Source organism: Neophocaena asiaeorientalis, unplaced genomic scaffold (genome assembly GCF_003031525.2).
Source record: "Neophocaena asiaeorientalis asiaeorientalis breed wild unplaced genomic scaffold, Neophocaena_asiaeorientalis_V1.1 scaffold4, whole genome shotgun sequence".
Classification (NCBI taxonomy): domain Eukaryota; kingdom Metazoa; phylum Chordata; class Mammalia; order Artiodactyla; family Phocoenidae; genus Neophocaena; species Neophocaena asiaeorientalis.
The window spans coordinates 119,139-146,192 of NW_020173682.1; the positions used below are offsets into that span (position 1 = coordinate 119,139).

Here is a 27,054-nt window from a genome sequence, read left to right on the forward strand (position 1 = left end):
GAGCTATCGACATTTACAACAATATGGATGGACCTGGAGGACATTATGCTAAGTGAAATAAGTCAGACGCAGAAAGATAAATACTGTATGATCTCACTTATATGTGGAATCTAAAAATAAAAAGAAACTAATAGAGAGCAAATCGGTAGTTGCCAGAGGTGGGGGGAAGAATGGTTGAAGATGGTGGAAAGGTAAAAGAAAAACATGCAAAAAAATTATATCTGAGAAATTCCAATGCAAAGTTTTTCTAAGTTAGAAGTATATAAATACAAGTTTCTATTAATTTTTTTAGATGGCATTACCTTCACTTTCTTCATCACCCTCATGAGCACGTCCTCCTCTTCTTCCAAAATCTACGCTTTGCTGTATGCAATAGCTTTGCTGCCAATGAATATCTTTGTCCAAGGCATTCATCTCCCAGTGCCTCTCTGCTCACATGCTTCAACAGCAGTATTATTTATACCTATTGAGTGGACTAGCTAGTTTCTGAGGGCAGTACTTCTGATTGCGCTGAGTTGCCTGTATAGATTCCTTTAAAAATTGAGACCAAAACTTCTAAGACTTATTTCAATTGATTTCCAGAAAAGAGAAGTTGTTCAGTCAACTTAGCTGATTAGTGAAAAGAAACTGACTTCCCGGAAATTCTGTATATAAATATACTGAATAATAAACCTGTCCTCCCCATTCATGACTTACCTCTGAAAACCCCGACCTGCCTAGTTCCCAAGCCGCTAGGGCTGGCCCAGGGTTCTCAGCCCGGGGCTCGGCCAGCAGCCATCCCCTTCCCCTGTACTGTTCCACATAGGGATAAGGTGCTCCTAGCAGATTTATTCCTTTCTCCTTTTAACCTCTTAGTTTATATACAAAGGCTTTGCTGATTACTTTGAACAATAGAATTGTTCCATTCTCTTTTTTCTCCATTTTTTTCCATTCTTTTCTTTTTTCCATTCTTGTGTTATTTGTTTGAAATCAGGAGTAAGGGGGAATTGTCAGCAGCCTGGGTATGAAACAAGAGAGGTTCAAAGAAGCATTCTACCCCTACCCCCTACTTTCCTTCTCTGAAGCCAGAGCTCCCTTTTGATCCAAAGACCTGGTAGAGAAAGTGGAGAGACCACTGTGACATCAGAATCCCTGTGATCTCAGCAGAGTTGCTGGGTAAAACTTCCATCAAGCTCCAAAGACAGGACAGTAGCACAACTAGAATGGTTGTATTGTGATGAACAAAAATCGCTTGTAAGCCAGAGACCAGGGTCTCTACCCTAAATATCCTTGAAAATAGCCCAGCCACCTAATCGATCTTTATGGGGATCTGAGAAGTGTGGGTACATGTGACTAGGATGAAGCACAGACCCCCTGCCTCATCTGAGTTTTTTTCTAGGAAATTGTCAGCTGCTTTATAGATAATATCATGGTTAAGAACACAAGCCCTGGACCTAGACTGCCTTGGTTTGACTCTCAGCTTCAGCACTTAAGAGTTGGGTGGGTGGTGGTCTTGGGCAGGTTACTTAACCTGTGTGTGTCTGTTTCTTCATCTGAAATATGGGACAATATCCTACAATACCACCACCCACCCACTTGTAAAACTTATTTATGAGGATATAAGTTGACAACAACACATGCAAAATATTTTAAATAGTGCCTGGCACATAATGAGTGTTCAATAAAGTACAGCTGCTATAATTTTTATTATAAGGCTTTTTGAAAAAAAAAGTTCTAGAATAAAATGCAAAAAGTACTTGCAATGAAGCAAGATGTGAAAAGTGCTTTTTATGATTTAACAAAGGATACAGCATTGTTAGTATACACTCAGCTTTTAGAAAAAAATGAATAGAAAATATATACTAAAACGTGTCAATACTAATTGCCTCTGATTATTGGTAAGTTTCCTGTTTGTTTACTGTCTGTACTCTCTAAATTTCCTATAATGTGCACATATCGTGTCTATAACAAGGACAAAGTTAAAATGCTACATTACTGCCCTCAGCTTCCTAAGGGCAGAGCAGGGCTAGGCTGTCCAGAGGCATAGGGATCCTCCCCTGCAGGGTTGGCAGGCATCTCAGATGTTGTTTGCTGTCAAGTCCCATGCCATTTTCCAATGACAGCAACTCGGTTCCTTTTGGCAAGCTAAGCCTCGATTAGAATTCTAAGGCTTCTTAAAAAACATGCTAAGTCCCTGCCTTCCAGGAAGGAGTTTCTGGAAAATTGTGCTTCACGTTTTGAGGGTAGGGAACCATGAATGTCTCAGACCCGCTGCACCCAAGAATGCAGCCCCTGACAGTTTCCCAGGCAATTTCAGGGGTCCCCTCCCTCCTCCCTCCCCAGGTAGAGAGAAGTCCATTCCAGAGCAGGGCCCAGGACCGCTCTTCCTCTCTGGCATGCCCTTCCCTGGCGTCCCGACTCGATACACTCCTGCTGTACGTGGTAGTTCCAATGTACAGCTCCCCCAGTCCAACCATGACGAGCTGCCGTGGGAAAAACATCGGCCTTGCATCAGGATCCTGGATTTGAATCTGGCTTTGAGACACACTGCCATGGGACTCTGCACAAGCAATGAAGTTCCTCTGAGATTCAGCTTCAGCCAAAAAAAGGATAATATCAACCTCAGCAGGGAAGTGTGAGGATTAAACAAGATTAATAACGTAAATATTCTTGATTTCATTCTGTTAACTCTGCCCACCCAGAGCTCATCACTTGTATCATACTATTCGCCATGCATTGAACACCCCTGATGGCCAGGTCTTGGCTGAGCACACAGGGATGAGCAGGGCAGCCAGCTCTCACAGATCTAGGCGTCTAGCGGGAGATGAGCAGGTCACAGTGACCATGGGATACCTGCTCTAACGGAGGAGCAGTGGGTGCTCTGGGACCACAGAGGAAGGAGCAGCAGTCTTCGCAGAGGAGATGGTGCTTAGCTGAGCCTGGGGGGTCACCGCCTGGGGGATGGACAGAGGCAGGGAAGGGTTCCAGGCAGCCCCAGACAGCATTTATTAGGACCCGGCACAAAGTCTGCTGGAAACGTATTTATTTGTTCCCCAACGCAACCATGCTAAAGGACAGGCACAAACATTCATCTTGGTAGCAAGAGCCTTGGCAGGTGGTAGGAACCCATCTGAGCCCTGTACCTCCTTGTTGAAGGAATGCATGATACGTGAGTGGATATTAGGAGGGCCTGAAAGTTACCATAGGTGAGCAACAGCTTTAGAGGTACAGCTGTTTACATTCGATTCCAAGCATTCTGGGCCAAAGGGAAAGTTTCATGTTCCCGCGCTGCTGTAGAGCTGGGCTCAATGCTTCTGGTGAGCAATTTCAGCCTCCGCTGAGCTGACTCTCCTGGAGCTGGGTCCTCAGCATCCCGGCTGAATGTGCGTGCATTTGACTTCCCCCGCGACTGTGCTCGAGGCTCTTCAAAACAACTGCCTTAAGGCCTCTCCTCAGACCTTCTGTTCATGTTTTCAGGTTTCACAAGGCCCCCTGACGCCGCCCCTAATGTAGCAGTGACCCCCCCGTGTCACCACCGACACTCAAATCGGGTGCATCCTGCCGTGCACCCAATGCAGACACTTAAAACATTTTAAAGAATATTTAGTTTTGAAAAAACGCTCACAATACGAAAAAAAAAAGAACACAACTATATAAATAGCAAAATCGGTATGTGTATAAACACGCACATATATATGCACATGCGCACATAGACAGTTAACGTGGTTATCACTTGGGTGAAGGAATACCTGATGGTTTTACCTTATATTTGTGCTTTCCTGCAAATTTCCACACGGAACATTTTTTTCCCAAAGATCATAAAAACAGTATTTTTAGATCGTGGTTTTCCAGACTGCACTTGCCTGGGAGAGCCCCTGGACACACCAAGGAGCTAGGGGCGCGGGTGAGACCGCAGGCGCCCACACCTTCTTCTCCAGGATGGGAAGAGCCGGAGGATCAGGGCCCGCTGGGTCTTCCCGGAGCAACTCGGCGCCCGCCCTCCCCCTTGGCCCATGCCTATTTTGCGTCTAACCAATCCCCGGGGTTCACAAGTGTTGCCATAGGGAGCTAGGTTCGCCGTCAACAGCTGGCACCGCCGCTGGCTACCGGCAACCACGAGGCGGCCGCGGTGGGGTGGGCGTGTCTCGGGGTCCCCGCAGACGGCTTGCGGGGGCGAGCACCCTGGGCTGCCCGAAGCGCCGTGCCATCCGAGGGGTATCACGCCGGCCCCACGCCCCACACGAGCGCTTCCCTTCAGGAAGCACGCCTCTCCCCATCCCCCGCGGCCGGCGCACCCCCAGCTCACCTGCGGGGACACGGTGGCGCGACGTCCAAACGCTGCGCCACCCCAGGCGCTGGGTTCCCCCGACGCCGCGCCCCGACGCTCCTTAAAGAGAAGCGCGCCTCCGCCTACCGGTTCCCATTGGCCGTGCTCTCGGGCCCGGCCGTCTCCCATTGGTCGCTGCCCTTGGAGGGCGGGGCTGGGCGGTGAGCGGCGCCCGCCCTGCCCGCGGCGCCTGGCTGGGCAAAGGTAAGGGACAGGAATTCAAATGAGTTCTACTCCGCCTCTGGCTCGCTGCCCTGTTCTTTCTCAAGAGGTTGTTTGCAGGAAATCCAGAGAGGTCTGTCTCCCCGGGGCACGGACCTCACTTGGGATTTCTTTTGATATGTATCTCTGTCCTCTGCACGATTCCTAAAAACCTGGAAGGCAGGCAGCTGTTTCTTCAGACCTCTCTGGTCTCCCCACCGGTCAGTCCATCAGGAATGAAAAAGGCTGGTGGTAGTTTGTCTCTTTTCTCCTCGTTAGGCCACTTAGATTCTGAATACGCGCTGCAAACACCCCGAATTAGGGTAAAAGCACAGGACTCTTCAAGTTGACCCCATTCTCCAGGGGAACAAACCCAGTGTCACTCCAAGTCTGCAGACACAGAATGGGGTTTTGATTCACATTTGATTAAATTTTCAAAGAACTGGAACTGCATTTTCTGGTCTTCCGAGGAGTTCATTTCGGACTCTTTATTTACATAGAAGCCTTAGTGGGGCAAAGTGACTGGAAGAAACGGCAAACTTAGTTTTAAGAAAGTTACTGATTTGAAATGTCTAACAATGCAACAACGTATAGCACTTCGAGGCCCCGAAACACCGTAGCTTGTTTTTGCATAAAATTACATTTAAAAATTATTTGCTATTTTTTCATGTAAATCCCTTGATTTTTTATTTTCTCCTCGAAAATATTTTCATGGTGAAATCAATGAGTTTCCAAATAAAGAACAAAAACAAATTTTAGAAAAATATACTGGGGGGAATTCCCTGGCAGTCCAGTGGTTAGGACTCTGCACTTTCACTGCTGAGGGCCCCATTCGATCCCTGGTGATCCCTGGTTGGGGAACTAAGATCCCACAAGCCTTGTGGCGTGGCCAAAAGAAAAAGAAAAGAAAGAAAAGAAGAGAAAGAAAAATGTACTGGGCAGGATTTTTTTTTCTTTCTAATTTCCCGACTATGAGAAACACAAAGGCGCAAAGGAAACAGCAGCTTAAGAACAGCGAGCGCTCTTGTCTGCTGCGGAGAGCCCTGTTTATCGGTGTGTCAGCAGGGAGATACTGCAGTGAGGTCCAATATCGGTGTGCATTTGCAGCTGAGATAATTTGGCATTATAGTCATTATAAGAAATCAGAAGAAGAGGAGAGAAAAGATATACTGTGCTCCATTTTATCCTCTAAGTCTAGAAGGTTCTTTTAAGAACTCTTCAAAACATGTTCTTCTCTTGAGTTACCATCCTCCGACTGGATTCCAGAGCCATTGATGGCCTGTCTCAAGGAGCAAAAAGAAAGAGACAATGGAAACACTGGTGTCCTCTATTCAGCGATAATAATATACTAGGTGCAGTGAGAACTCAGCTTTGTGGAACCCTTAGAGAGTCAGTCAAGTTGGACAATCAAGTTCTTTTTTTTTTTTACTATGTAATTAAATATTGATTATAAACCACTATGCATACATACGTAAGTAAAATTTTAAAAATAAAGGGCACATGTATGAACATACCGCCAGTTTAAGAAACAGAACATTCCCTTTACCTTTGTGACTCTCCTCTTTCCAATCCATCCTATCTGCCTTATTCATTCATTCATTCATTCAAATAGCTACTGAGTGCCAACATGAGCCAGGCACCATTCTAGGTTTCTGAGAATCATCAGTCAGCAAAACAAACAAGGATCCCTATCCCTGTGTCACATCCTGGTAGGGGAGGACAGATAATAAACACATATAATAAGCAAATTATATAGTCTATTAAAAGATGTTAGGTGATAGGTGTTATTTTTAAAAAGAGCAGAGCAAAGGGATGGAGAATCTTGTGTATGTGGAATGAGGAGATGACTTGCAACTGTAAATACGGTGATCAGGGTATGCCTCTTGGGAAGATGACATTTGAGTAAAAATGGAAGGAGATGAGGGAGCTGACCTGGAAGATCCCTGGGGAAGCGTTTCCCTTGCAAAAGCAGCATCCAGCACAAAGGCCCTAAGGAATGAGCTTCCTGGCAGATGTGAGGAAGAGCGAGGGGCCGGCGTGGCCAGAGCAGAGGAGCAAGAGAGAAGGTGAAAGCGAAAGAGACGGAGACCAGATCATATGAGACCTTGCACAAAGGCATCTGGCTTCAAGCGGGAGTGAAACAGAACCACTGAATGGTTTTGAGTGAGGACTGACATGATCTGACTTACTTTTTTAAAGGATCACTCCTGTTGCTATGACTACAAAGAACAAGGTTGGAAGCAAGATTCTTACTGTAATAATAATCCAGGGGAGAACTTATGGGGGTCTCCAACTCAGGTCGTAGCAGCAGAGGTAGTGAGAGGTCGTTCAGATTCTGGATGTATTTTGAAGGTAGAGTAACAGGAGTCCCTGAGAGATTCTACGTGCAATGTGAGAAAGAGAGGCGTCAGGATAACTCCAAGATGCTTGCCCTGAGTAACCGGAAGGACCATAGGTGGAGTAGGCTTGGTGGGGTGGCAAAGATCAGAAGTGGAGTTTTGGACATGCTGCGTTTGAGATATCAGACATCCAAGTGGAGACGCCGAATAGGCAGGTAGATATTCAAGTCTCGACTGGGCTGGGTATATAAATCTGGGACTCATGGTCATAGAGATGGTGTTTAGAACCTGGAGACAGGATGGCCCTAGAAAAGAAATGTGTATAGAGGAGAAAAGGAGAGAGAACTGAGGAGTGAGCCATGGGAAATCCCAACACCAAATGTTTGGGGAGAAGAGGAAGAAGGAGCAAGGAGGCAGAGAAGTGATCACTCAAGTAAGAGAAAAACCAAGAGAATGCGGTGTTGAGAAAGCTTAAGGAGTGAGAAAGTGTGTTAGGTTAGGTGAGGACTGAGAATTAACAACGGGATTTAGGTCATTGTCAAGATCACTGATGACCTAAAGGGACGTTGTGATGTAGTCATCGGGGGAGGGGGGCAAGCCTGATTAGAGTGGGTTTAGGAGCAAACATGAGGGGCAACATAGAACAGTTAGAATCGTTTTTTGGCCTCTGCATTTGTTTATCCCTCCACCTACACCACACTGTCTTTTTTTTTTTGGGTGGGGGGTGCATTGTGTCTTTGTTTCTGCCACACAGGCTTTCTCTAGTTGCGGCGAGCGGGGGCTACTCTTCGTTGCGGTGCATGGGCTTCTCATTGCGGTGACTTCTCTTGTTGCGGAGCATAGGCTCTAGGTGAGCGGGCTTCAGTAGTTGTGGTGCACGTGGGATCTTGCCAGACCAGGGACCGAACCTGTGTCCCCTGAATTGGCAGGCGGATTCCTTTTTTTTTTTTTAACATATTGATTGGAGTATACTTGCTTTACAATGGTGTGTTAGTTTCTGCTGTATAACAAAGTGAATCAGCTATACATATACATATATCCCCATATCCCCTCCCTCTTGCGTCTCCCTCCCACCCTCCCTATCCCACCCCTCTAGGTGGTCACAAAGCACCGAGCTGATCTCCCTGTGCTATGCGGCTGCTTCCCACTAGCTATTTTACATTTGGTAGTGTATATATGTCCATGCCACCCTCTCACTTCGTCTCAGCTTACTCTTCCCCTCCCCGTGTCCTCACGTTCATTCTCTACATCTGCATCTTTATTCCTGTCCTGCCCCTAGGTTCTTCAGAACCCCCCTTTTTTTTTTAGATTCCATATATATGTGTTCGCATATGGTATTTGTTTTTCTCTTTCTGACTTACTTCACTCTGTATGACAGACTCTAGGTCCATCCACCTCACTACAAATAACTCAATTTTGTTTCCTTTTATGGCTGAGTAATATTCCATTGTACATATGTGGCACATCTTCTTTATCCATTCATCTGTTGATGGACACTTAGGTTGCTTCCATGTCCTGGATATCGTAAATAGAGCTGCAATGAACATTGTGGTACATGACTCTTTTTGAATTATGGTTTTCTCAGGGTATATGTCCAGTAGTGGGATTGCTGGGTCGTATGGTAGTTCTATTTTTAGTTTTTTTGAGGAACCTCCATATTGTTCTCCATAGTGGCTGTTATCAATTTACATTCCCATCAACAGTGCAAGAGGGTTCCCTTTTCCCCACATCCTCTCCAGCACTTATTCTTTGTAGATTTTTTGATGATGGCCATTCTGACCGGTGTGAGGTGATACCTCATTGTAGTTTTGACTTGCATTTCTCTAATGATTAGTGATGTTGAGCATTCTTTCATGTGTTTGTTGGCAGTCTGTGTATCTTCTTTGGAGAAATGTCTATTTAGGTCTTCTGCCCATTTTTGGATTGGGTTGTTTGTTTTTTTGATATTGAGCTTCATGAGCTGCTTGTAAATTTTGGAGATTAATCCTTTGTCAGTTGCTTCATCTGCAAATATTTTCTCCCATTCTGAGGGTTGTTTATGGCTTCCTTTGCTGTGCAAAAGCTTGCAAAAGCTTTTGAATTTCATTAGGCCCCATTTGTTTATTTTTGGTTTTATTTCCACTTCTCTAGGAGGTGGGTCAGAAAGGACCTTGCTGTGATTTTGTCATAGAGTGTTCTGGTAGGTGGATTCTTAACCACTGCGCCACCAAGGAAGCCCCCATCACACTGTCTTAATCATTAAAGCCTCTCAATTTCATTGTTCTTCAGGAAGGATTGTCTTTGGCACATTGCTCTTTTATAGAAATTTTAACATCCATGAGTCAAGTTCCATAGAAGAAAGTTCTTGAATTTTTCTTGGCATTGCACTGAAACTCTGGCACATAAAACAAGTTGGCAAAGCATGCTCCCATTTTTGTATTCTGGAATTAATCACGTAGAATGCAAAAAATTACAAAGGAGAGGTCACTGAACAGCCAGTGACATTTGAGCTGACTTTTTTCTTGCTGTCTCCCTCACTTCCAATCCCTGGGGTAAAAGCCCACTTTCGAAACACAAGGAAACTTGGCCGTTTATCCCATGGCTTCTCTACCCTGCAGCCAGAGTTAGTGTCCTGTCATCCAAAGGGCATCCTGCACCCCTGCTGCCTGCATGTTTCAGGGACCTCCCAGCTCTCTTATGATAAACCCCAAACTCTTTTTGGCATACAGGTGGCTCTAATGCTCGTCAGGCCCTCGGTAAAGCTCACCTATGAGATTTTCCCGGGAAGAACCCCTTCAGGGCTCTGATATGGTGCCAAACTGCCACCTCGCCACACTGGCTCCCTTCACCCACAAGCACGGGCGAAGGACGAGCAGCAGAGGGAGGCGGCCCCGACGCAAACGGGGCTCCTGGAGGCTCGCGTCTCACTGGAGCCTCCCGGCCACCTTCTGAAGGTGAAGCTGCAGTGAGTTTTGGAGGGAGTGCTTTCCAAGCCCGTGGACGTGTGGCTGTCCACTGAAACGGGACTGCGCTGAGCGACGGCCGTGACCGGCTGGACCCCTGCGCCAGGTCCTCTCGGCCGGGCTGCCCTGCATCCGGAGCAGCACAGGTTTCCTCTTCAGCCCTCACTGGCCGCTGTTTCCTTCCAGCACCTGGTCGATCTTCTGCACCTTCTCACTGGGCTCCGTGACGCCCATGATCTTCAAGTGTAGTGAGCGCAGCCTGGTCTCCCCACGTGTTTTCTTTTTCCCTGCCCCTGTTCTCGCTCCACGAGGTGTGAGTGCCTGCCATCGGCCTCTGCTTCAGGTTCCTTCTGACAAACCTGAAACACTGCTGTTTCAGGATGAACTTGAACTTGAAGCTGGTGAAGAAGTCCCCTGCTGGTCCTTCGGAGGAAAGGCTGGGCTGGCTTATCCTTCGGAGGTTGCCCAGTGGATGGAGTTTCCTTTGGACACAGCCTGGGGCAAATTGGTTTTTTTCTGTGGCTCTGCCACTACTTCTGATGTGTGGGTGGAAGAAGTGGCCAAAGGGACACACTTGGGAGTCTGTGCTGGGCTGGGGACACATCCCAGCTTCCCTCTGTGGGGCACAGCCCTGAGGCCTCAGTGAGCTGCATTGCTTGGATCCCCATGCAGGCGTGGCTTTGTCAGGGAGACTGGGGTGTGGAGGGGTGCAGAGGCTGTGGAGCCCTTGACCTTGGCACAGTTAGGCCACCACTAAACCGTGAGCTTGAGAGGACAAGCTTGAGGGCCAGTACCAGAATTCAGAGGATGGCAAAGGGCAAGTACAGAAAGCCCTTGGGATTTTGCTGAGATGCTGTATAGGCAAATGAGCCAATCATGGAAAAGATCCAGACTTTAACGACAGATAGTAACTACTGAATAACAACTTTCAGGAGGATGCTTTGTTACCTGCAGACTGAAAAGGTCATTGATTTTGCAGCTCATCACTAAAGTTCTTCTAGTCACTGATTCTAAATTAACTGATTACTGTTTGTATAACAATTATGTATGATATAGTAACAATCACACTGTGATGGTTAATTTTATGTGTCAACTTGACTGGCCCGATTAAACATTATTTCATTATTTCTTTGTGTGTCTCTGGGGGTGTTTCTGGATGAGATTAGCAGTTGAATCAGTGGACTCAGTAAAGTAGATCCCCCTCCCCAATGCAGGTGGGCATCATCCTATCCACTGAGGGCCTGAATAGAACAAAAATTCTTGCTTCCCTGATTGAGCTGGGACATCCCATCTCACCTTCTCCTGCCCTTTGACTGGGATTCACACCATCAGCTCCCCTGATTGTCAGGCCATTGGGTTTAAACTGGAACGACATCACCAGCTTTCCTGGGTTCCCAGCTGCCAGAGAGCAGATTGTGGCACATCTCAGGCTCCATAATTCACGTCTGTTATCTCCTACTGGTTCTACTTCTCTGGAGAACTCTAATACACACACACAGAGCAAAGATTAGGATGCCACAGAGGGAAAGAAGAATCTGGTGCTCAATTCTCTTATATTCTTCTATTGACAAACTTTCTTGTTGCTAACTTTCTTTCATCAAAACATTGTGGCTAATGACATAACTTATCACCAAGTCTCTTAAATCATTCTTACATCATGGCAAGCATATAAATCTAACCACAGTCCAATCCTAGAATGTATATAAAAATAACGTTTTATATTCAAAGATCAAGTTGAGGTTCTACACGGTAAAATAACGGTAACAGCTATTTTTAAAAAGTAAACTGATTAGAATAGGATACCAAATATATGAGTTAAAGTGAGAACTTGAAGACTATGCTTGGGAAATACGGGGGGGAAAATGTTATATGGAAAGAAAATGAGAACACAAAATTTAATCTATATTATTTAACAATGTAAGTGCACACTTAAATGTGAAACAAATTATAAGGAAACACTGAAAGGAAATGTGTTTTGAAGTAATTGGGTCATGGGACAATTTTTTTTCTTTTTACTTTTTTGTTGCAATGTTTGCGTGATACAAATGGGAGAGAAATCACCTTTGAAATGTAGTCATTCATTTTAGCAAAATTTTTGTAAATTATATTGATTAGTCTTAAAATAGAACAGAAGCACTAAAATCATAGAGGCTTAATTTTTTTTTTTTTTTCCGGTACGCGCCCCTCTTACTGCTGTGGCCTCTCCCGCTGCGGAGCACAGGCTCCAGACGCGCAGGCTCAGCGGCCATGGCTCACGGGCCCAGCCGCTCCGCGGCACGTGGGATCTTCCCGGACCGGGGCACGAACCCGCGTCCCCTGCATCGGCAGGCGGACTCTCAACCACTGCGCCACCAGGGAAGCCCGAGGCCTAATTTTTATGAACCTAATTCCTAATTCAGATTGTGACTAGATTAATCAATTCCATTTAATAAGCAGTTTGTATGTGCCAGGCGCTGTACTAAGCATTTTGAGTAGATTATTTCTTCTAATCCTCACGACAGGTACTATTTTTAACACTTCATAGACAGGGTTAATTAGTTTGCTTTAGGGTCATGTGACGAGTTAGTGATGAACTTAAGATCTCGACCTTAGCTGGTCTTGCTCCAGAGCCATGGATGTAGTGGCTGCGAATTTTCATAGAGCACATACAAGCAGAAAAGATGCTCAGGGTACAAGTCTGAAACCTTAGGGGTACAAAAACGTAGACATATTTTTTCCCCATTACTCTAGCATTTCAATCAGACACGTGTTTCTATTTGTCTTATAGCTTAAAAGCTAGATCTGAGAAGACTTTATTTTTATTTTATTAGATTTTAAAATATTTATCAGATTACTTTTAAAACATAAGATTCACAAATATTTCATTCTTTTAAAATTATAATTACCTTCCACTTTGATTGAATAATTTCTCATCTTTTTACACAAGAATTTCTGAGAGCCTTAAAACCTTATAATTGGTGGCATTACTTAAAATGTGATTTACATTCATTAGTTATCTTTGAAATGATACTTTATCATTTCTTAAATCAGCGTGGGTTCATTGAATGTTTGAGAGGCACTCTGTAGGACTAAGTCATTAGCCTATAATTTTACAGTAGATGAAGTACTATGTTTTCATTACTTTGAAAAAAAAAATGACTTTGCAGTTGACTCTTACATTTAACATTTTAATCTCAGCTTTGCCACCATTAAGTATAACTGTTTGCACCGACCACATAAGAAGCCAAAAAATTACTGGGTCCAAGGTTAATCTAATTCAATTTAAATCTAACAAAGATAACCATAATTAGCAATTTACCACAACAAAAGCCAGAGTTATTACTTTCAAAACTGTATCGATTTGGGAGTAATTAGCCTTAAAATTTAAAACATTATTCTGGGGGTGCTGAAGCTCTTTCAGGAGTTTAATAGTTTCAAGGGTTGAGTGATTTATGAAGTCTAAGCTATTACCTAACACAGGTAACACTGTGGTTGGACCTACTGTCTGAATCTTTATAAATAGACCTTTTTTTCACTTGATCTGCCTTAGGATCTAGGGTCACAGCCTTTATCAGTGGTAGTATAAAGGCTAGTCCCCACCAAAAATTTTAAGTATTTTAAAAAATAAATTTATTTTTATTTTTTGGCTGTGTTGGGTCTTTGTTGCTGCACATGGGCTTTCTCTAATTGCAGTGAGTGGGGACTACTCTTTGTTGCGGTGTGCGGGCTTCTCATTGCGGTAGCTTCTCTTGTTGCAGACTACGGGCCCTAGGCATGCAAGCTTCAGTAGTTGCAGCATGCGGGCTCAGTAGTTGTGGCTTGCAGGCTCTAGAGTGCAGGCTCAGTAGTTGTGGCACACAGGCTTACTTGCTCCATGGCACGTGGGATATTCCCAGACCAGGGCTCGAACCCATGTCCCCTGCATTGGCAGGCAGATTCTTAACCACTGTGCCACAAAGGAAGCCCCAAAATTTTAAGTATTTATTAAAAAATCACAAGACACGAGTTTCTTGCCTTCCAATGCCCAAAATGCCCATCTTGTTTCTAATGAATAAGGCGACAGACCTGATAGAAACAGGGCAGAGATGAATCAGGACAGTCAGTGACATTTCAAGAACAGAGGAATTCTGTTGGGCAACGAGGTCGGGCTGCCCAAAACTGTTTGTGATCTGAGACTAGTTTAGAACTGCATGTTTGCAACTCATCATGACGATTTCTTACTATTCATTCTATGAAATAAAAGCCTGTTGTTACACTCAGACTCGTAAATTCATTCTTTTTAATTTTTCTAATGGTGATTTAAAAAAAAAAATTGCACTTGACCCCGTCTAACCTGTAAAACTCTGACCACACGTATAGCTTTCCGTTTTGTTTACGGCCAGTCGGGTACTACGTCGGTGATGAAAACTGAAAACACAGAAACTAGACCAAAGAATGGGAAACAAAACGAGCAGTGAAGAAGAGATTGAGAAAAGGAGGAAGATATTTAGAAGAGGAATAAAAGTGCTAAGTTAGACTGGAAAGGGAAAAGAAAGGGGGTAGGGAGGGAGGAAGCTCACTGGGTCAGAAGCAACCTAAGGTTTCGGTCTTGGTTCTCGACAAGGGTAAATCAACAGATTCAGACCCCTGACCTTGAAAGTGTTCTTCAGCGGACTTACAATTGCCCATGACTTCCCAGCGACTCCATTCGTAACCATTAAAGTCTCCATTGGCTGGAGTAGCCACAGCAGACATCTGGTGTTTTCTGAACCGCTGTCGCAACTCAAGATAGCCTTTATTCTCCTCTTTCCGGGGCTCAAGATCTCCTACATTGGTGCCTGTAAACACGTGGTTTCCTCAATCCACCTCCCCATCCCCCATTTATCTTGATTTCCACGGTGCCGGGGATTCGGCAGAGGCTCGGTGATGGGGGAACTGGGTCAGAATTTTGCGTCCCTTAGGCAAGCCAAAAACAGAAAAGTGAGGGGCTCAGACTAACAGGCACTGAAAGGTAGAAATTGGGTTAGAAAAGAGCGGCGTCAGGTGGCTCCGGAGTCTAACCGCGGTACAATGCTCCCCAGACAGGGCAACCGGGAGAGCAGGTGGCCGGTTACCAGGCAACCTGAAGTCTCGCGAGACACACAATGCGCCTGCGCACTGCCGCTGGAGGGCCTTATTCAGAGCCTCCGACCCGCTCCTAAACTCAGGGTTTTTAGAGAAACCTTCCGTCGCTCTGTCGCGACGCGCTGGGCCGACTTTCCCGTTTGGAAATGGCCCGATGCAGAAGAATGAAACGTGTTCTCTGAGCCGTTCCTCCTCCCCTTCCCCCGCCCCACCGCGTCGGAAGGCGGGGCCCGGGAAGGCGTGGGCTCTGCGTACGCGCAGCGCGGCCCACGTGGAACCGGCGCAGGGACGACCGTGAGTGGGGGTCTGCGCTGGGGTCTGAGATCCGGAGGGGCCGCTGGTGGGGATCGAGCCTGGGACTGGGCCGGGTGCGCGCAAGGTCTCCCAGTCCCTGGGGCCGCCCCCACCCGTACCGTCGTGTTTTCCTGCGTCCCGGCCTCGGCTCACGCTCCGCTCTCTGCCTGGAGTTGAGCGTCTGTCGGGTACGAGAAATAGGTAAAGCCCCACCCTGGCCCTTCTGTACTCCGCGGTCTAGAAGTGGAGGCGGACCAGAAAATGACTCCAGTCGCGTGTGTTAAGTAGTGAAGTAAGTAGGCACTCGATAGAGAGGCGGCAGACCATAGGAAGAGAGTAACTCGGGGGTCGGCTACCAGATCCAGAAACTTGGAGTCCTCCCTGAGTCCTTCTGCTTTACCCCGAGTTCATCACTGAGTCGGGCGGATTGCACCTCTTAAATGTTTCAAGTAGCATGCATTTCCGTCCATCCCCTCTGCGGCGACTCTAGCCAAGGCCACCGTCATTTACCAGGACTACTCTGGAGCCTCTTTGCTGCTTCCGGTCGCGGCAAAGGACTCCTCCTGGCCCGAATCCCCAAAGATCTTTCTGTGACGCCTTTCCAGCCACGCCACTCTGCTTTGAACGTTACAACCGCTTCCCACTGTAGGGTTTGCAAGTGTATTCACCATCTGGTCCTTCCTCGCCTTTCCCGCTCTCTCCGCTCTCTCTAGCATCTCTGCCCCAGTGACACTGACATCATTTCCTTTAATGCAGTTCCCTGGGATGCTCTTCCGAATAGGTACTCCCTTTGGTGTCACGTGTGGGTTAAAAGGTCACTTCCTCCGGGAGGCCCTTCCTGACCCCCTCAACTGAGTCAGGCCTCTGCTCGGGATCCTGTAGGTCCCTGACCTTAATGTGCATCACATCTTATATTTTACTTGTGGGTAAGTCTCCCACATAGATTCTAAGCCCAATGAGTTCAGTGGCTGTTTCTGCTTTAATTCATCATCTTTCTGGCTTGGTGCATTGTGGATAATCCACAAATACTTGTTCAAGTAAGAAAGGTGGTGGTAGGGCTGAGGGTGGGAATAGTTCCCCAGGCAGAGGGAATGTGCGTAAAGCCACGGAGGGGAAGAACTGGTGGCCTCATTAAACAGTGTGTGGCTCCATGGTGGGGTGTAAGGAGGTAGGCTGGTGGTGACATGGGGGCCCTTGGATGTCACTCCAGTGAGTGTGCGCTTGATCTCACGGGCAGCAGAGGCCTCCAAAGGCACCCCAGCAAGGCCTTCCCGATTTTCTCCTCCAGAGCTGTTACTTGTTCCACTTTGGTTTTGGATTCTATCCCGTGAGACTCTACTTATCTGAACCACTTGGCTCGTGTCTCCCTCGCCTAGATTCTGAAGACAGGAGGAGCTAATGCCCAGAGCAGCACGTAACTGTAAGTACTCACTCCCTGTTTGAATGCCGAGGCACAGGAACTGCAGTTTGTGGTCTAGCAGAGCTCCGATAGATCCTCATATTTGCTCCTTGGTCGTTTATTTCCCTTTTCCTGACCATCTTCAACCTGGTGCCAGCCTCTGCCAGTCACTTCCTTGGATTTGGATGAGCTGCCTCCTGCTTCGCACGGGGATGATGGGGATGGCGGGGGCGGGGGGGCTGCACCGGAAGGAAGCAGCTTAGGGGGCAGACACCGAGTCTCTAGCAGTGGGCAACACTGACACGAACGAGGTCTGAGCTCACACCCCAGGGAGCTGAGTTTTGGTTTTCCGTGAGAAGGTGATGTAGGAGGAACGTCTGAGGCCGGTGGAGGTCAGGAGACCCTGTCTCAGGCCTTTCCACTGTGGAAAGGCCCCCTGTCCTACACCAGTGGTGCCCAATTCCGGTTCTGTATCGCATTAAGCTGGGCATCCTTTTGCCAAGTACAGGTGCCCTGCTGTATTCCGCAGGATTCCGATTCAGCAGACCTGGGGAACGGACCAACCATCTCTGTCTTTTGTAAAGTCACAGATTATTTTTTAGGTGCAGCCAGGATTGAAAGAGCATATAATTTGGATTTGGGAAACCAGCTGTGGCTCTGGCATGGTACTTAACCTGAGTCTGTTTCCTCCTCCACACACAGGGCCATCACGCAGGAATCGGGTGAGAACCAATTAATTCTTGGAGAACGTGCCTTATGACACACTCCACAGGACACCCGCTCCTCAGCAGCAGCAGCCGGGCTCTTAGGGGGGTGTTTGATTGGAGATTTCATTTATTTTCATCCTGCCAGGGGCGCTTAGGGGAGCGGGGAGCAGGTGTGCGTGGGATGAATTACCTGGAATGAGAAAATCTGGTTATCTGAAAACAGGAACAGTTCCAAAACCAGACTTCTCCAGAGCTGGCTTGTTTAACTTCCTTCACTTCTGCAACTTGGGTCCCTGTGGTTCCCGGCTGAGCCCAGGAATATGCAGTTACCTCTGGGCAGGACAAACAGGACATGCTCCTCTGAACGGTGGTTTATAATATTTCCCCAGCAAGGATCCCTGTTACTATTTTGCCTTAATGGATTAATATCTTTAAATTTCATTACGATATTTCCCTAGATTTCATCACATTGTCAGCCAAAGGAACGGCCAGCTTGGACTTATCAGGGGAAGGGGGAATCTGTGTATCGTGTTTTAGAACAGACAGACAAGAAATTTAGGGTCCAGGGAGGGAAGGAGACTTAGAAAAAGGCACAGAATGAAAGTATCATTTGGGTTTTTAGTCATGTGCATACATTATGGTCCCAGTTCTTAAAAATAACCACAGCTGGTTAATTATGAATGGCAGAGGCTTCCAGGGCCCTTAGAGACTGTGTGCTGAGGCAGGCGGACTCGGGGACTCACAGAGGTGGTGGTGGGAATTTGTTGAAGGCTGAAACCCGGTACCCGTGACTCAAGAGTTGGAGGTGCTCAGTGAATATTTGCTGAATGGATGGACGGAAGCCTAAGTAGAGGGCAATACAGAAAATGGTAACAAATCTATCAGACTAATACCAGAGGTCCTGAAGAGGATAAACAATTATGAACAAGTAGCAACATGGAACATTTTAAAGGAAATAAATACATTTCAGTATGATCACAGTAACGCAAAACATTCATAAATTGCATGTATATGAATGAAGACCGAATCACAGGAAAAAATGGGGAAAACTTGAAAGAGAAGTTAGATGTATGGTCACATATATACATGTACGTGTATATATGTCCTATATAAGTAGGCTTGCTTTAGCCTTTCCAAAATCAGAAAGGGCACAGCCAAGATATCCTTAAGGCGTGCATGTCTAGTTAACACGTGTTTTCCTTTGTCGTTTTGCTCCTCTGTGAAGGGTCTTCAGAATGGCCGCAGCCCCCCAGGCACCAGGGAGGGGCTCTGTGCGGAAGACCAGACCTTTACCTGTGAAGACATCATTGAACAACCCATATACCATCCGCTGGGGTGCCCTGGACAGGGAGGATATGCACTTCATACTACAGACCCTGGAGGACAGGATTAAATCTCTCGGGCTTCAGAAGACTGAGGACAGGAAGAGAAAGAGAAAGCAGCCCGCTTTGAAAACACAAAGCGGAGACACGTGCAGCATGGATGTGGACACTGGTGAGGGTCTGAAGGAGGAAAAGCCAGGTGAGCCCCAGGCATCAGGGTGGACCCCTGCCGACGTCAGAAAGCAGCTTGCCATCGGCATCAACGAGGTCACTAGAGCCTTGGAGAGGAACGAGCTCCTCTTGGTCTTGGCGTGCAAGTCGGCCAAGCCGGCCATCGTCACCGCGCACCTGGTGCCGCTGAGCGCCAGCAGAGGTGTCCCTGCCTGCCAGGTGCCCCGGCTCAGCGAGAGGCTCGCACCCGCCATGGGCTTGACGTGCGTCCTGGCCTTGGGGTTCAAAAGAAACACCGCTGCGTTTGCGGAGGAAGTGAGGGCCATCATCCCCAGAGTCCCCCGTCTGGACGTGCCGTGGCTCCGAGACACACTTGAAGACCCCGGGGAGAACCCGGAGATGGAGTCTTTGGAAAGCCAAGACAAAGAGATTTTGGACACTTCCTTCGAAGACCTCTCTAACTCCAAGAGAAAGCTTGCTGAGGGTCAGCAGGCTGCAGTGTTACAACCCCTGAAAATAAAGAAACTGATTCCAAACCCCAATAAGATAAGGAAGCCACCCAAATGTAAAAAAACAGCTTCAAAGTAACCTTGTATAAACCTGTCACTTCATACAGTTGTAAAACGCCACCTCGTAGAGAAGCCGCAAATAAAATGACTTTTACATATATTCTTGGGACACTGTTTAGTATCATTCCTTCCAAATGTGTAAGATTCTCTGACAGTAGAATACAGATAGGCTGAAGCTTAGGGACACTAAGTGCAGAGAATGTTCAGCAGTATGAGTATCAAAACAAAAGTTTATTGGAACTAATGTCCATGCTTGTATAATTTCCCTTTTTAAAAGGCTGGCACAATGCTTGAGAGCAAGGACATCTGTATCCTGCAACACTGGACATCTTTCTGTCCAAACTTGGCAAATAGGCCACACAGACACGGTTCTAGTTGGCGGGGGAGATGAAACTGGATGGCAGGTGCACCATCAGTTGTAAAGGAAAGATGGTAAATGCCAAGCAATACACTGTCCTCAGAAACAATACATTATTATTTCTTACTGTCAGTTTGCCTTTCTTTGTAGGCAGGCCTAAGCGTGGGCTTGGGAGAAAGGCTAAACATTTATCAAAATTGCCAGATAAGGTATTCTGACTAGGTAAGAATTCACTCCTTTACACGGTTAACTTACCTCCTTGGGACTTTAGCATGTATCCAAAGTACGATGGTAATTAGGTGAAATAAAGCAGGAAGAGAAGAAAAAAATAAGCGGAGGAGCTTGGATGCTCAGAGGTGGGTCTGCCATCACAGGGGTCACTCGTGTTAGTATATGGAACAGGATCGGTGCTCTGTGTTAAAGCATCCGCTGTTTACAGCATGTGTTTGGAAAAGGTGCTTTCTGTAATTTACGGGGAAGGTACTGGCTTGCCAAAGTTTATTTTCGGCCTAAATTCTGGTTGATCTGTGGATTATGCCCCCTCCGTTTAAATTTACTGAATGCCATCTTGACCAAAAAATGGTGGGGTGTGTGGGCAAGGGTACGTCATGGACCAGAGCATTTCCATTACTGACAAAGGACACGGGGTGGTGTGGGTGTTTTGAATCTGTAAGACACTGTGTATTGCACTGAAATTTAGTTCTAACGGCTACTTTATAAACACAAGCAGCTGTACTGATTTTCTACTTTAAAATGCTCATTGGTAACATGCGTAAATTATAAAGAGGCGTTATAAAGCGGCAAATGTGCTAATAATTTATAAATTACTGTATTTAAAAATTACTGAGTAAAAGAACATGAACTCTATTAACTGCAATTATGTAAGTGAATAGAGGAACAATGCCACAGTTTTGTCATGGGGTGAGCCCGTGACACAATTTCTGAGGGACAGTCCTGCAATTATTCGAAAACCTACTTCATGTTAAGACTGTGCCATAAAAATGAGCAGAACGTAATTCCCAACTGGACCCTCGACTCTGGGTTATGTTAAAAATCTTGTTTACTTAATTCTGGTGTTTCAGTGAATTGGTTCACTTTTGCTTCTGCAGGCATCCTCCTCACGTTAGGAGAAAAAAGGTAACGCAATTGAGTTTGAATCATCCTATAGGAGAAGTCTTCCCTTGCGTCTTCGAGAAGGAAAACTGTGGTGTCCTAAATTAAGGACAACTTCGGAGCCCACGCATGCCCCCTAGTGGAGGTTCCAGGGTGCCACAGCTGTGGGGTGGCCTTCAGGATGACGGGAAGCTGCAGAAAGAGGCTTTCTGATTTTTAGAGGAAATCAGAGGCAATAGAACTTTTTCCCTAAAGGGCCAGGTTTAGGCCTTTGGGTCCACAGTCTCTGTCAGAACAACTCAACCCTGCCTGCCACGTACAGGCAACACATGAATGAATGAGGACTTGTTCCCATAAAACTTTATGGATGCTGAAATCTGAATTTCCTGTAATTTTTATGTGTCACAAAACTTTTTTTTTTTCCTCCTCAACCATTCAAAAATGTAAACACCATTCTTAGCTCGTGGGCTGTACAAAAACAGGTGATGTGCTGAGTTTAGCTCATGGGCCACAGTGTGCTAGCTCCTGCCTGGTTTTTATAAGGTATGATTGTGTCCTTTGACTACTTATAACATGAAGGAAGGGCATGCTGCTGTCGAAGGTAATTAGATTTTTCTGGACTGAACGGCCTAGGCACTGGTACATAAAGGCAGGAAGAAGTATCTACTTTGTGGTATTTGAGTCGAGGCCGTTTTAGGTGGCCTTGTCCAGCATCTTTTTCCCCTTGGGCTATTGGTGATATATACATTATCTATGTACACCGAGAAACTTGGATTTTCAAATCCTAGATAAAAACACCATCAGTAACAAAACCACAAGACTTATTTACAAATAAGACATCTTCCTAGAGCACGACAGCTTTCATGATAAATAAGTGTAAGGATAGAGAAATATGTGCAATTCTGCATAAGTAATAAAAACATTCAAATTATCAGTGTCCTGATGGCACTCATAAACTCCACTGGGCATGTCTTCTGACTTGAGGGCTTTGATTTTTCTTTTCCTCGCGTATCCTGGCTGTTGCTGAGAAGAAGAGAGTCTCTGCAGGAGCAGAACAGTCTAGTTTGTCAGGGTTGTGTGCTCTTCAGAGAACACAATGTTTGCCCCAAACCTTGCTTTGGAACCAATCCACGAACCTGCTGAAGATCAAAGCACCCATTTGTGTGTTTATTGATTTGGCAACTTTGCTTCTAGAGAAATAGTCAACCAGTATATTTTTATCTCACTCTTCACTTTAACACCTACCGCTCATCACTGCGTTACAGAAATGCTGGCTCCATAGGTGTTCCCGATGAGATCATGTGCAGTGACATAAGTAAACCCTTTCCAAGTGGCTCCCTCATTCTGCTACATGGACCCACAGACCCTCACTTAACAAACAGAAAGGCAGCAGTTCATCTCCACACAACGGCAAAGATTTTCCTACACGATTCTGTGATTTCTGTTCAATCCATAGAAAAGCGGTCCATTTTTCTAGAGAGGGACAAATACCTTCTCTTCATTGAGAGACAGTCAGAAGGTTGAAAATGAGAGGAATGTGCTCTTTGTATCCTCCTTCCATCCCTCCTAAAAATGGGTCAACAGCGAAAATAAGGATGAATGTTAACATTCTAGCTAGAAATGTGTTCTATTGGTCACCAATCGATGTTTTTCCATCTTTTCTGCTACTGACACTTCGATGTCACTTAGGTTGTGCTTTTATTCTTTGGAATGGCAGTTCCAGGAATCATTAACTAGGATATTAACAAATGATGACATCAGAGTTCTAGAAATAGAAATATCCATCTACTGTAATACGAGTCCAACCTAAAGGGAGGAAAGAAATGGAATAGCAAAAACAAGTGAGCAAGAAAAATTATAATGTAGTACAATAGATCTATATTTTTAAAAAGCTACTAAAGAAAAAAACTCTCAACAATCCGAAGAGAAACAAATATGGGATTTTCTAGGTAAATTTATCAAGTTTACAAAGGTTTATCAACTTCACTTACCTTTTCGGACTCTGTCCCTGGACACCTCCAGTTGTACAAGTAATACTGTAAATTGCCATCGCCTATGCCAAACTTGAGTTTTTCCAAGAATGTCTTATTTTCCATCAAATCTAGCGCATTGAATACATCAAATCCTTTCTGTCAATGTAAAAAAAATTTTTTAATTTTAAAGTTTCAAAGGATTAGAGTGTTTTGTATATTATGTATTTCAGTATAACATTTCATTCCTCTACTAATAGCTTGAATTGATAATGCATTTATAGTAAGGTTTAATGTCTGCAATATATAGTATGGGTTAGGAATTCAGTTCAAAACTGTCTTATTAAACTAGCAAGCAGTGAATCTGATGGAGTCAGCAAGATTATCCAGAAATGCTGAATCGAGAAGTGCAGTCTGATGGCTGACAAAAAAGAATCTATTAAAATTTCAGGAAATATTTTGTCCCTGTTTTTTTTTTTTTAATTTATTTTATTTATTTATTTTATTTTTGGCTGCATTGGGTCTTCATTGCTGTGTGCAGGCTTTACTCTAGTTGGGTCAAGTGGGGGCTACTCTTTTTTTTTTTTTTTTTTGCGGTATGCGGGCCTCTCACTGTTGTGGCTTCTCCCATTGTGGAGCACAGGCTCTGGACGCGCAGGCTCAGCAGCCATGGTTCACGGGCACAGCTGCTCCATGGCATGTGGGATCTTCCCGGACCCAGGCACGAACCCGTGTCCCCCACATCGGCAGGCGGGCTCTCAACCACTGCGCCACCAGGGAAGCCCTTGTCCCTGTTTTTGAAGCAAACAGCTGCCTAGATGGCTCTATCACCAGAACTGTTAGTTACTGGCCTTTCTACGTTCTGACTTACCTGAACCTACGCCAAGAAATCAAAGCTGTAAAGACTTTAAATCGTGTATCTGTCTTGGGCTGATAATGGGAAATAAAATTTAGTAACATTTCAATAGTAAAAACAGAATTTAAAAAAAAGCTTAGATAATACTATGCAAAATGTGATATAGATGGAGCACCTACATTTCTATTTCTCAGGGGTTTTACCTTAAATAACTTATTACTGGCCGCTTTGGGGAGGTAGTTGAAAATGAGCTACAAGATCAAAGAAGCAAACGAGAATGCTGATTTGGGGATCCACTTATAATAGATTAAAAAAAATGTTTCCAATGATCAAATACAAGACTACAAGGAAGACACTTTTGAAGGGTTGCTCCCAATTTCTTGTGAACAATATTTATCTTCTCACTCAGCAATTACATCAAAATGTCCCCGTCAGCTGATTTCAATTTCTTTTTAAAGAAAAATGTTTATTTATAGCAAGAATTTAACAATTATCCTTACTACCACACTGAGGAAATAGAAAAATAATGCAAATATAGTAAGGAACATTTTGAATTTAATTCTTTTCATTTTAAATCCTTTTAATAATAATAATTCTAATAGTTAAAATTAAATTTCTTTAATTTTAAAATTCAGAGACTATTTATTTGAATCAAAAAACCTACTGTTGCCAATTATTCACTGCAACACACTCATATTTTCCCCATACAGACAGACCTTGTTTTATTGAGTTTCACAGATTCTGGGTTTTTTACAAATTGAAGGTCTATGGCAACGCTGCATCGAGCAAGTCTATCAGAGTCATTTTTCCAATAGCATTTGCTCACTTCGTGTCTCTGTGTTCCATTTTGGTAATTCTTGTAATATTTCAAACTTTTTCATTATTGTATTTGTTATGGTGATCTGTGATCTCTGATATGACTACAACTCGCTGAAGGCTCAGATGATGGTTAGCATTTTTTTTAGCAATAAAGTATTTTAAATTAAGGTCTGTATATTGTTTAAATATGCTAGTGCACACTTAACAGACTACACTATAGTGTAAAGATAACTTTTATATGCACTGGGAACCGAAACACTCATGTGGCTCTCGCTTTATTGCGACGCTTTCTTTACTGCAGTGATCTGGAAGCATCTGGAACCAAACCCACAATATCTCCAAGGTATGCCTGTATCACGGGATCACATTAGTTTTATTATATTCCTTATATTATGAATTTCGTGTATCTTTATATAAGGGTTACAAGTTTCTAATTTGTACAAAATGTCTTCTTGGTTAAGTTACAACAGAATTAATGATGAAAATAGCCATTAAATTAAAAAAAAAAACCTCATCAAAATTCTTCCTTTGACTGTCAACAATAAGAAGTATCTCAAACAAATCCCCCCACCATGTGGAAGAAAATACAAGATGTTTTATATACTCCAATATACATATTTGAGACACACACGGGATGACAAGGAGTGAGTTGCGTACCAGCTTGGCGATGATGAGCGCGTCGTTCATGAGGTCCAGCAGCGGCGTCTCTGTGTGGATATTGTAGAAGGAGTAGGCGGCTTTGAGGCTCTTGTGGGCGGGGTGATGCATGACTGTGGAGGGGAGCGTGTAGAAGCTCAGGAAGTCAGTTAGTTTACCACTGGAGTTCTAAAGAACAAAGGCAATGTCAGGTAAACATCTCCTTGAACAAGTTTCATCCAGGCATCTCAGCTCACATCTTGATCTCTGACTTGCACCACAGCTTTCCGTTAGAATGAAAAGCAACAGCTCATGCTCCGCTCTCCAAGTCTGATGTGGAGCCGCTTACCATATGCTGGGCAGAGGCCAAGGAAGAGCGTGGAGCTGTGCCTCAGCCTAAGGGCTCGTCAGCAACTGGCATCAAGTTCTTAAGAAGTAGAATGTTCTAAAAGGAATGCTCTCTGGTTGACTAATGCGTCTCTCTAGACTTATGGGACAGTGATAAAAGTAAATTCATTGTTTTTGCAGGAATAAGAGCACCAGGGATTAGAAGGCTACCTTTTCCAACTAAAGGATACTGTATAATAATCTTCTTGGCACAAGGCAGGAATTGTATCAGCTTAAAGTGAAGTTGGATAGGATTTGGAAGCTGTTTTTTTAGAAGCTTGTAAAAAGGCACTGGTACTGCACCAAAATATATGTGTGTGAATAACTGAGAAAATCTGAAGCTATCAAAAATAAAAAGGGATGTGAAAGATGGTGTTTGTTTTGTCATCACAGGTACACTTTCAATACAAGAAATTAGCCAATATTGTTTGCATTGTTTCTATTACCTGCAGTGACCTATGCAAGTCTGCATATAATTCAAACCATGATGTATTTGAAGTATACAGCTGTGGAGGCTAGACCACATATGCCATTGCTAATATTTGTTTTAGCAGAAAATTCCAGAGGATGTATTATCTGGTTTTTGAGTGCTTCTGATTCATTAAACCTTTTTTTCAGACATTATGAAATTAAAGATGTTAAGCAAAAGTGAGAGATGGGTTAAAGACCTAAGTTTTCAGCTTTATTAAGGATTTTCAACTTGAAAAACACCACAGCAGAAATTAGAGGAAAAAAGAAATCACTGGATGAGCTCAATAGTAGAGTGGAGATGACAGAGGATAGAATCACTGAACTTGAATTTACCCAATCTGAAACAACAGAGAGAAAACAGAGTGAAAAAAAAAAAAAAAAAGAATTAAGCCTCAGGGATCTGTGGGGCAGTAACAAGATTCACCATTCATATCATTGGAGTCCCAGAGGGAAAGAAGAAAATATGGGGCTGAAAGAGACAATGGCTGAAAACTTCCCAAATTTGGCAAAACGGACATAGTAGATTCAAGAAGCCATGTGAATTCTAACAGGATAAACCCAAAGAAGTCCACACCAAGACACATCATAATGAAATTTCCAAAAACTAAAGACAGAGAAAGATCTTGAAAGTAGCCACAGAGAAACAACACATTACCTATGGGTAAATACTAATTCAAATGACAGCAGACTGCTCACCTGAAACCACAGAGGCCGGAAGCAAGTGGCACAAGAGCTGAAAGAAAAGAACCATCCACCATGAATTCTGTATCTGGCGAAACTTTCTTCAGGAAAGAAGGGGAAATAAGCACATTCTCAGACAAATGAAAACTAAAAGAATTTGTTGCTAGCAGACATACCTTTAAGACTGGACGAAGTACATTCTTCAAATAGAAAGGAAATCATAAAAGAAAGCATCATGGGCTTCCCTGGTGGCACAGTGGTTGAGAGTCTGCCTGCCGATGCAGGAGACACGGGTTCGTGTCCCGGTCCGGGAAGATCCCACATGCGGTGGAGCGGCTGGGCCCGTGAGCCATGGCCGCTGAGCCTGCGCATCCGGAGCCTGTGCTCCGCAACGGGAGAGGCCACAACAGTGAGAGGCCCGCATACCGCAT

At 44.8% G+C, this 27,054-nt stretch overlaps 3 protein-coding genes and 1 long non-coding RNA gene across 8 annotated transcripts in view; 1 reads left to right on the plus strand and 3 right to left on the minus strand.

Moving 5' to 3' along the window:
* Positions 1 to 326, minus strand: part of ACBD7 (acyl-CoA binding domain containing 7) — a 2,721-nt gene extending 2,395 nt beyond the window's left edge. The window contains exon 1 of the mRNA XM_024750070.1: positions 303 to 326. Coding sequence (XP_024605838.1) covers positions 303 to 326 — 24 coding nt within the window. The remainder of the gene's footprint in view (positions 1 to 302) is intronic.
* A 4,094-nt stretch (positions 327 to 4,420) lies between these two features.
* Positions 4,421 to 14,805, minus strand: LOC112402865 (uncharacterized). Its single transcript, XR_003003780.1, has 3 exons — positions 14,426 to 14,805; positions 11,085 to 11,270; positions 4,421 to 5,029 (listed from the first exon to the last, which is right to left on the minus strand). It is a non-coding gene; the product is annotated as an uncharacterized LOC112402865 (long non-coding RNA).
* A 126-nt stretch (positions 14,806 to 14,931) lies between these two features.
* On the plus strand, positions 14,932 to 19,439 carry RPP38 (ribonuclease P/MRP subunit p38). 4 transcript variants are annotated; one of them, XM_024750079.1, is made up of 3 exons: positions 14,932 to 15,456; positions 16,453 to 16,584; positions 18,496 to 19,439. In XM_024750079.1, exon 3 carries the CDS (start codon positions 18,506 to 18,508, stop codon positions 19,349 to 19,351), a length of 846 nt encoding a protein of 281 aa, XP_024605847.1. In that variant the 5' UTR covers positions 14,932 to 15,456; positions 16,453 to 16,584; positions 18,496 to 18,505; the 3' UTR covers positions 19,352 to 19,439. The 4 variants fall into 4 exon arrangements, with proteins under 4 accessions (XP_024605847.1, XP_024605848.1, XP_024605850.1 ...); XM_024750080.1 differs by having other exon boundaries at positions 14,932 to 15,365; XM_024750082.1 differs by having other exon boundaries at positions 14,932 to 15,352.
* Positions 19,440 to 20,503: 1,064 nt separating this feature from the next.
* NMT2 (N-myristoyltransferase 2) overlaps positions 20,504 to 27,054 on the minus strand; it is a 29,155-nt gene continuing 22,604 nt past the window's right edge. Inside the window, exons 9-11 of one of the 2 annotated variants that reach the window (XM_024750077.1) lie at positions 25,106 to 25,273; positions 22,795 to 22,932; positions 20,504 to 22,609 (exon numbers count right to left, since the gene is read on the minus strand). In XM_024750077.1, coding sequence (XP_024605845.1) covers positions 22,589 to 22,609; positions 22,795 to 22,932; positions 25,106 to 25,273 — 327 coding nt within the window. In that variant the 3' untranslated portion in view covers positions 20,504 to 22,588. Of the gene's footprint in view, positions 22,610 to 22,794; positions 22,933 to 24,705; positions 25,274 to 27,054 lie in introns of those variants that run through there. The other variant, XM_024750078.1, reaches the window with a different exon arrangement.

Bases quoted from the DNA above. Each gene is read 5' to 3' on its own strand.
- RPP38 (XM_024750079.1), top strand. From the start codon at position 18,506: ATGGCCGCAGCCCCCCAGGCACCAGGGAGGGGCTCTGTGCGGAAGACC.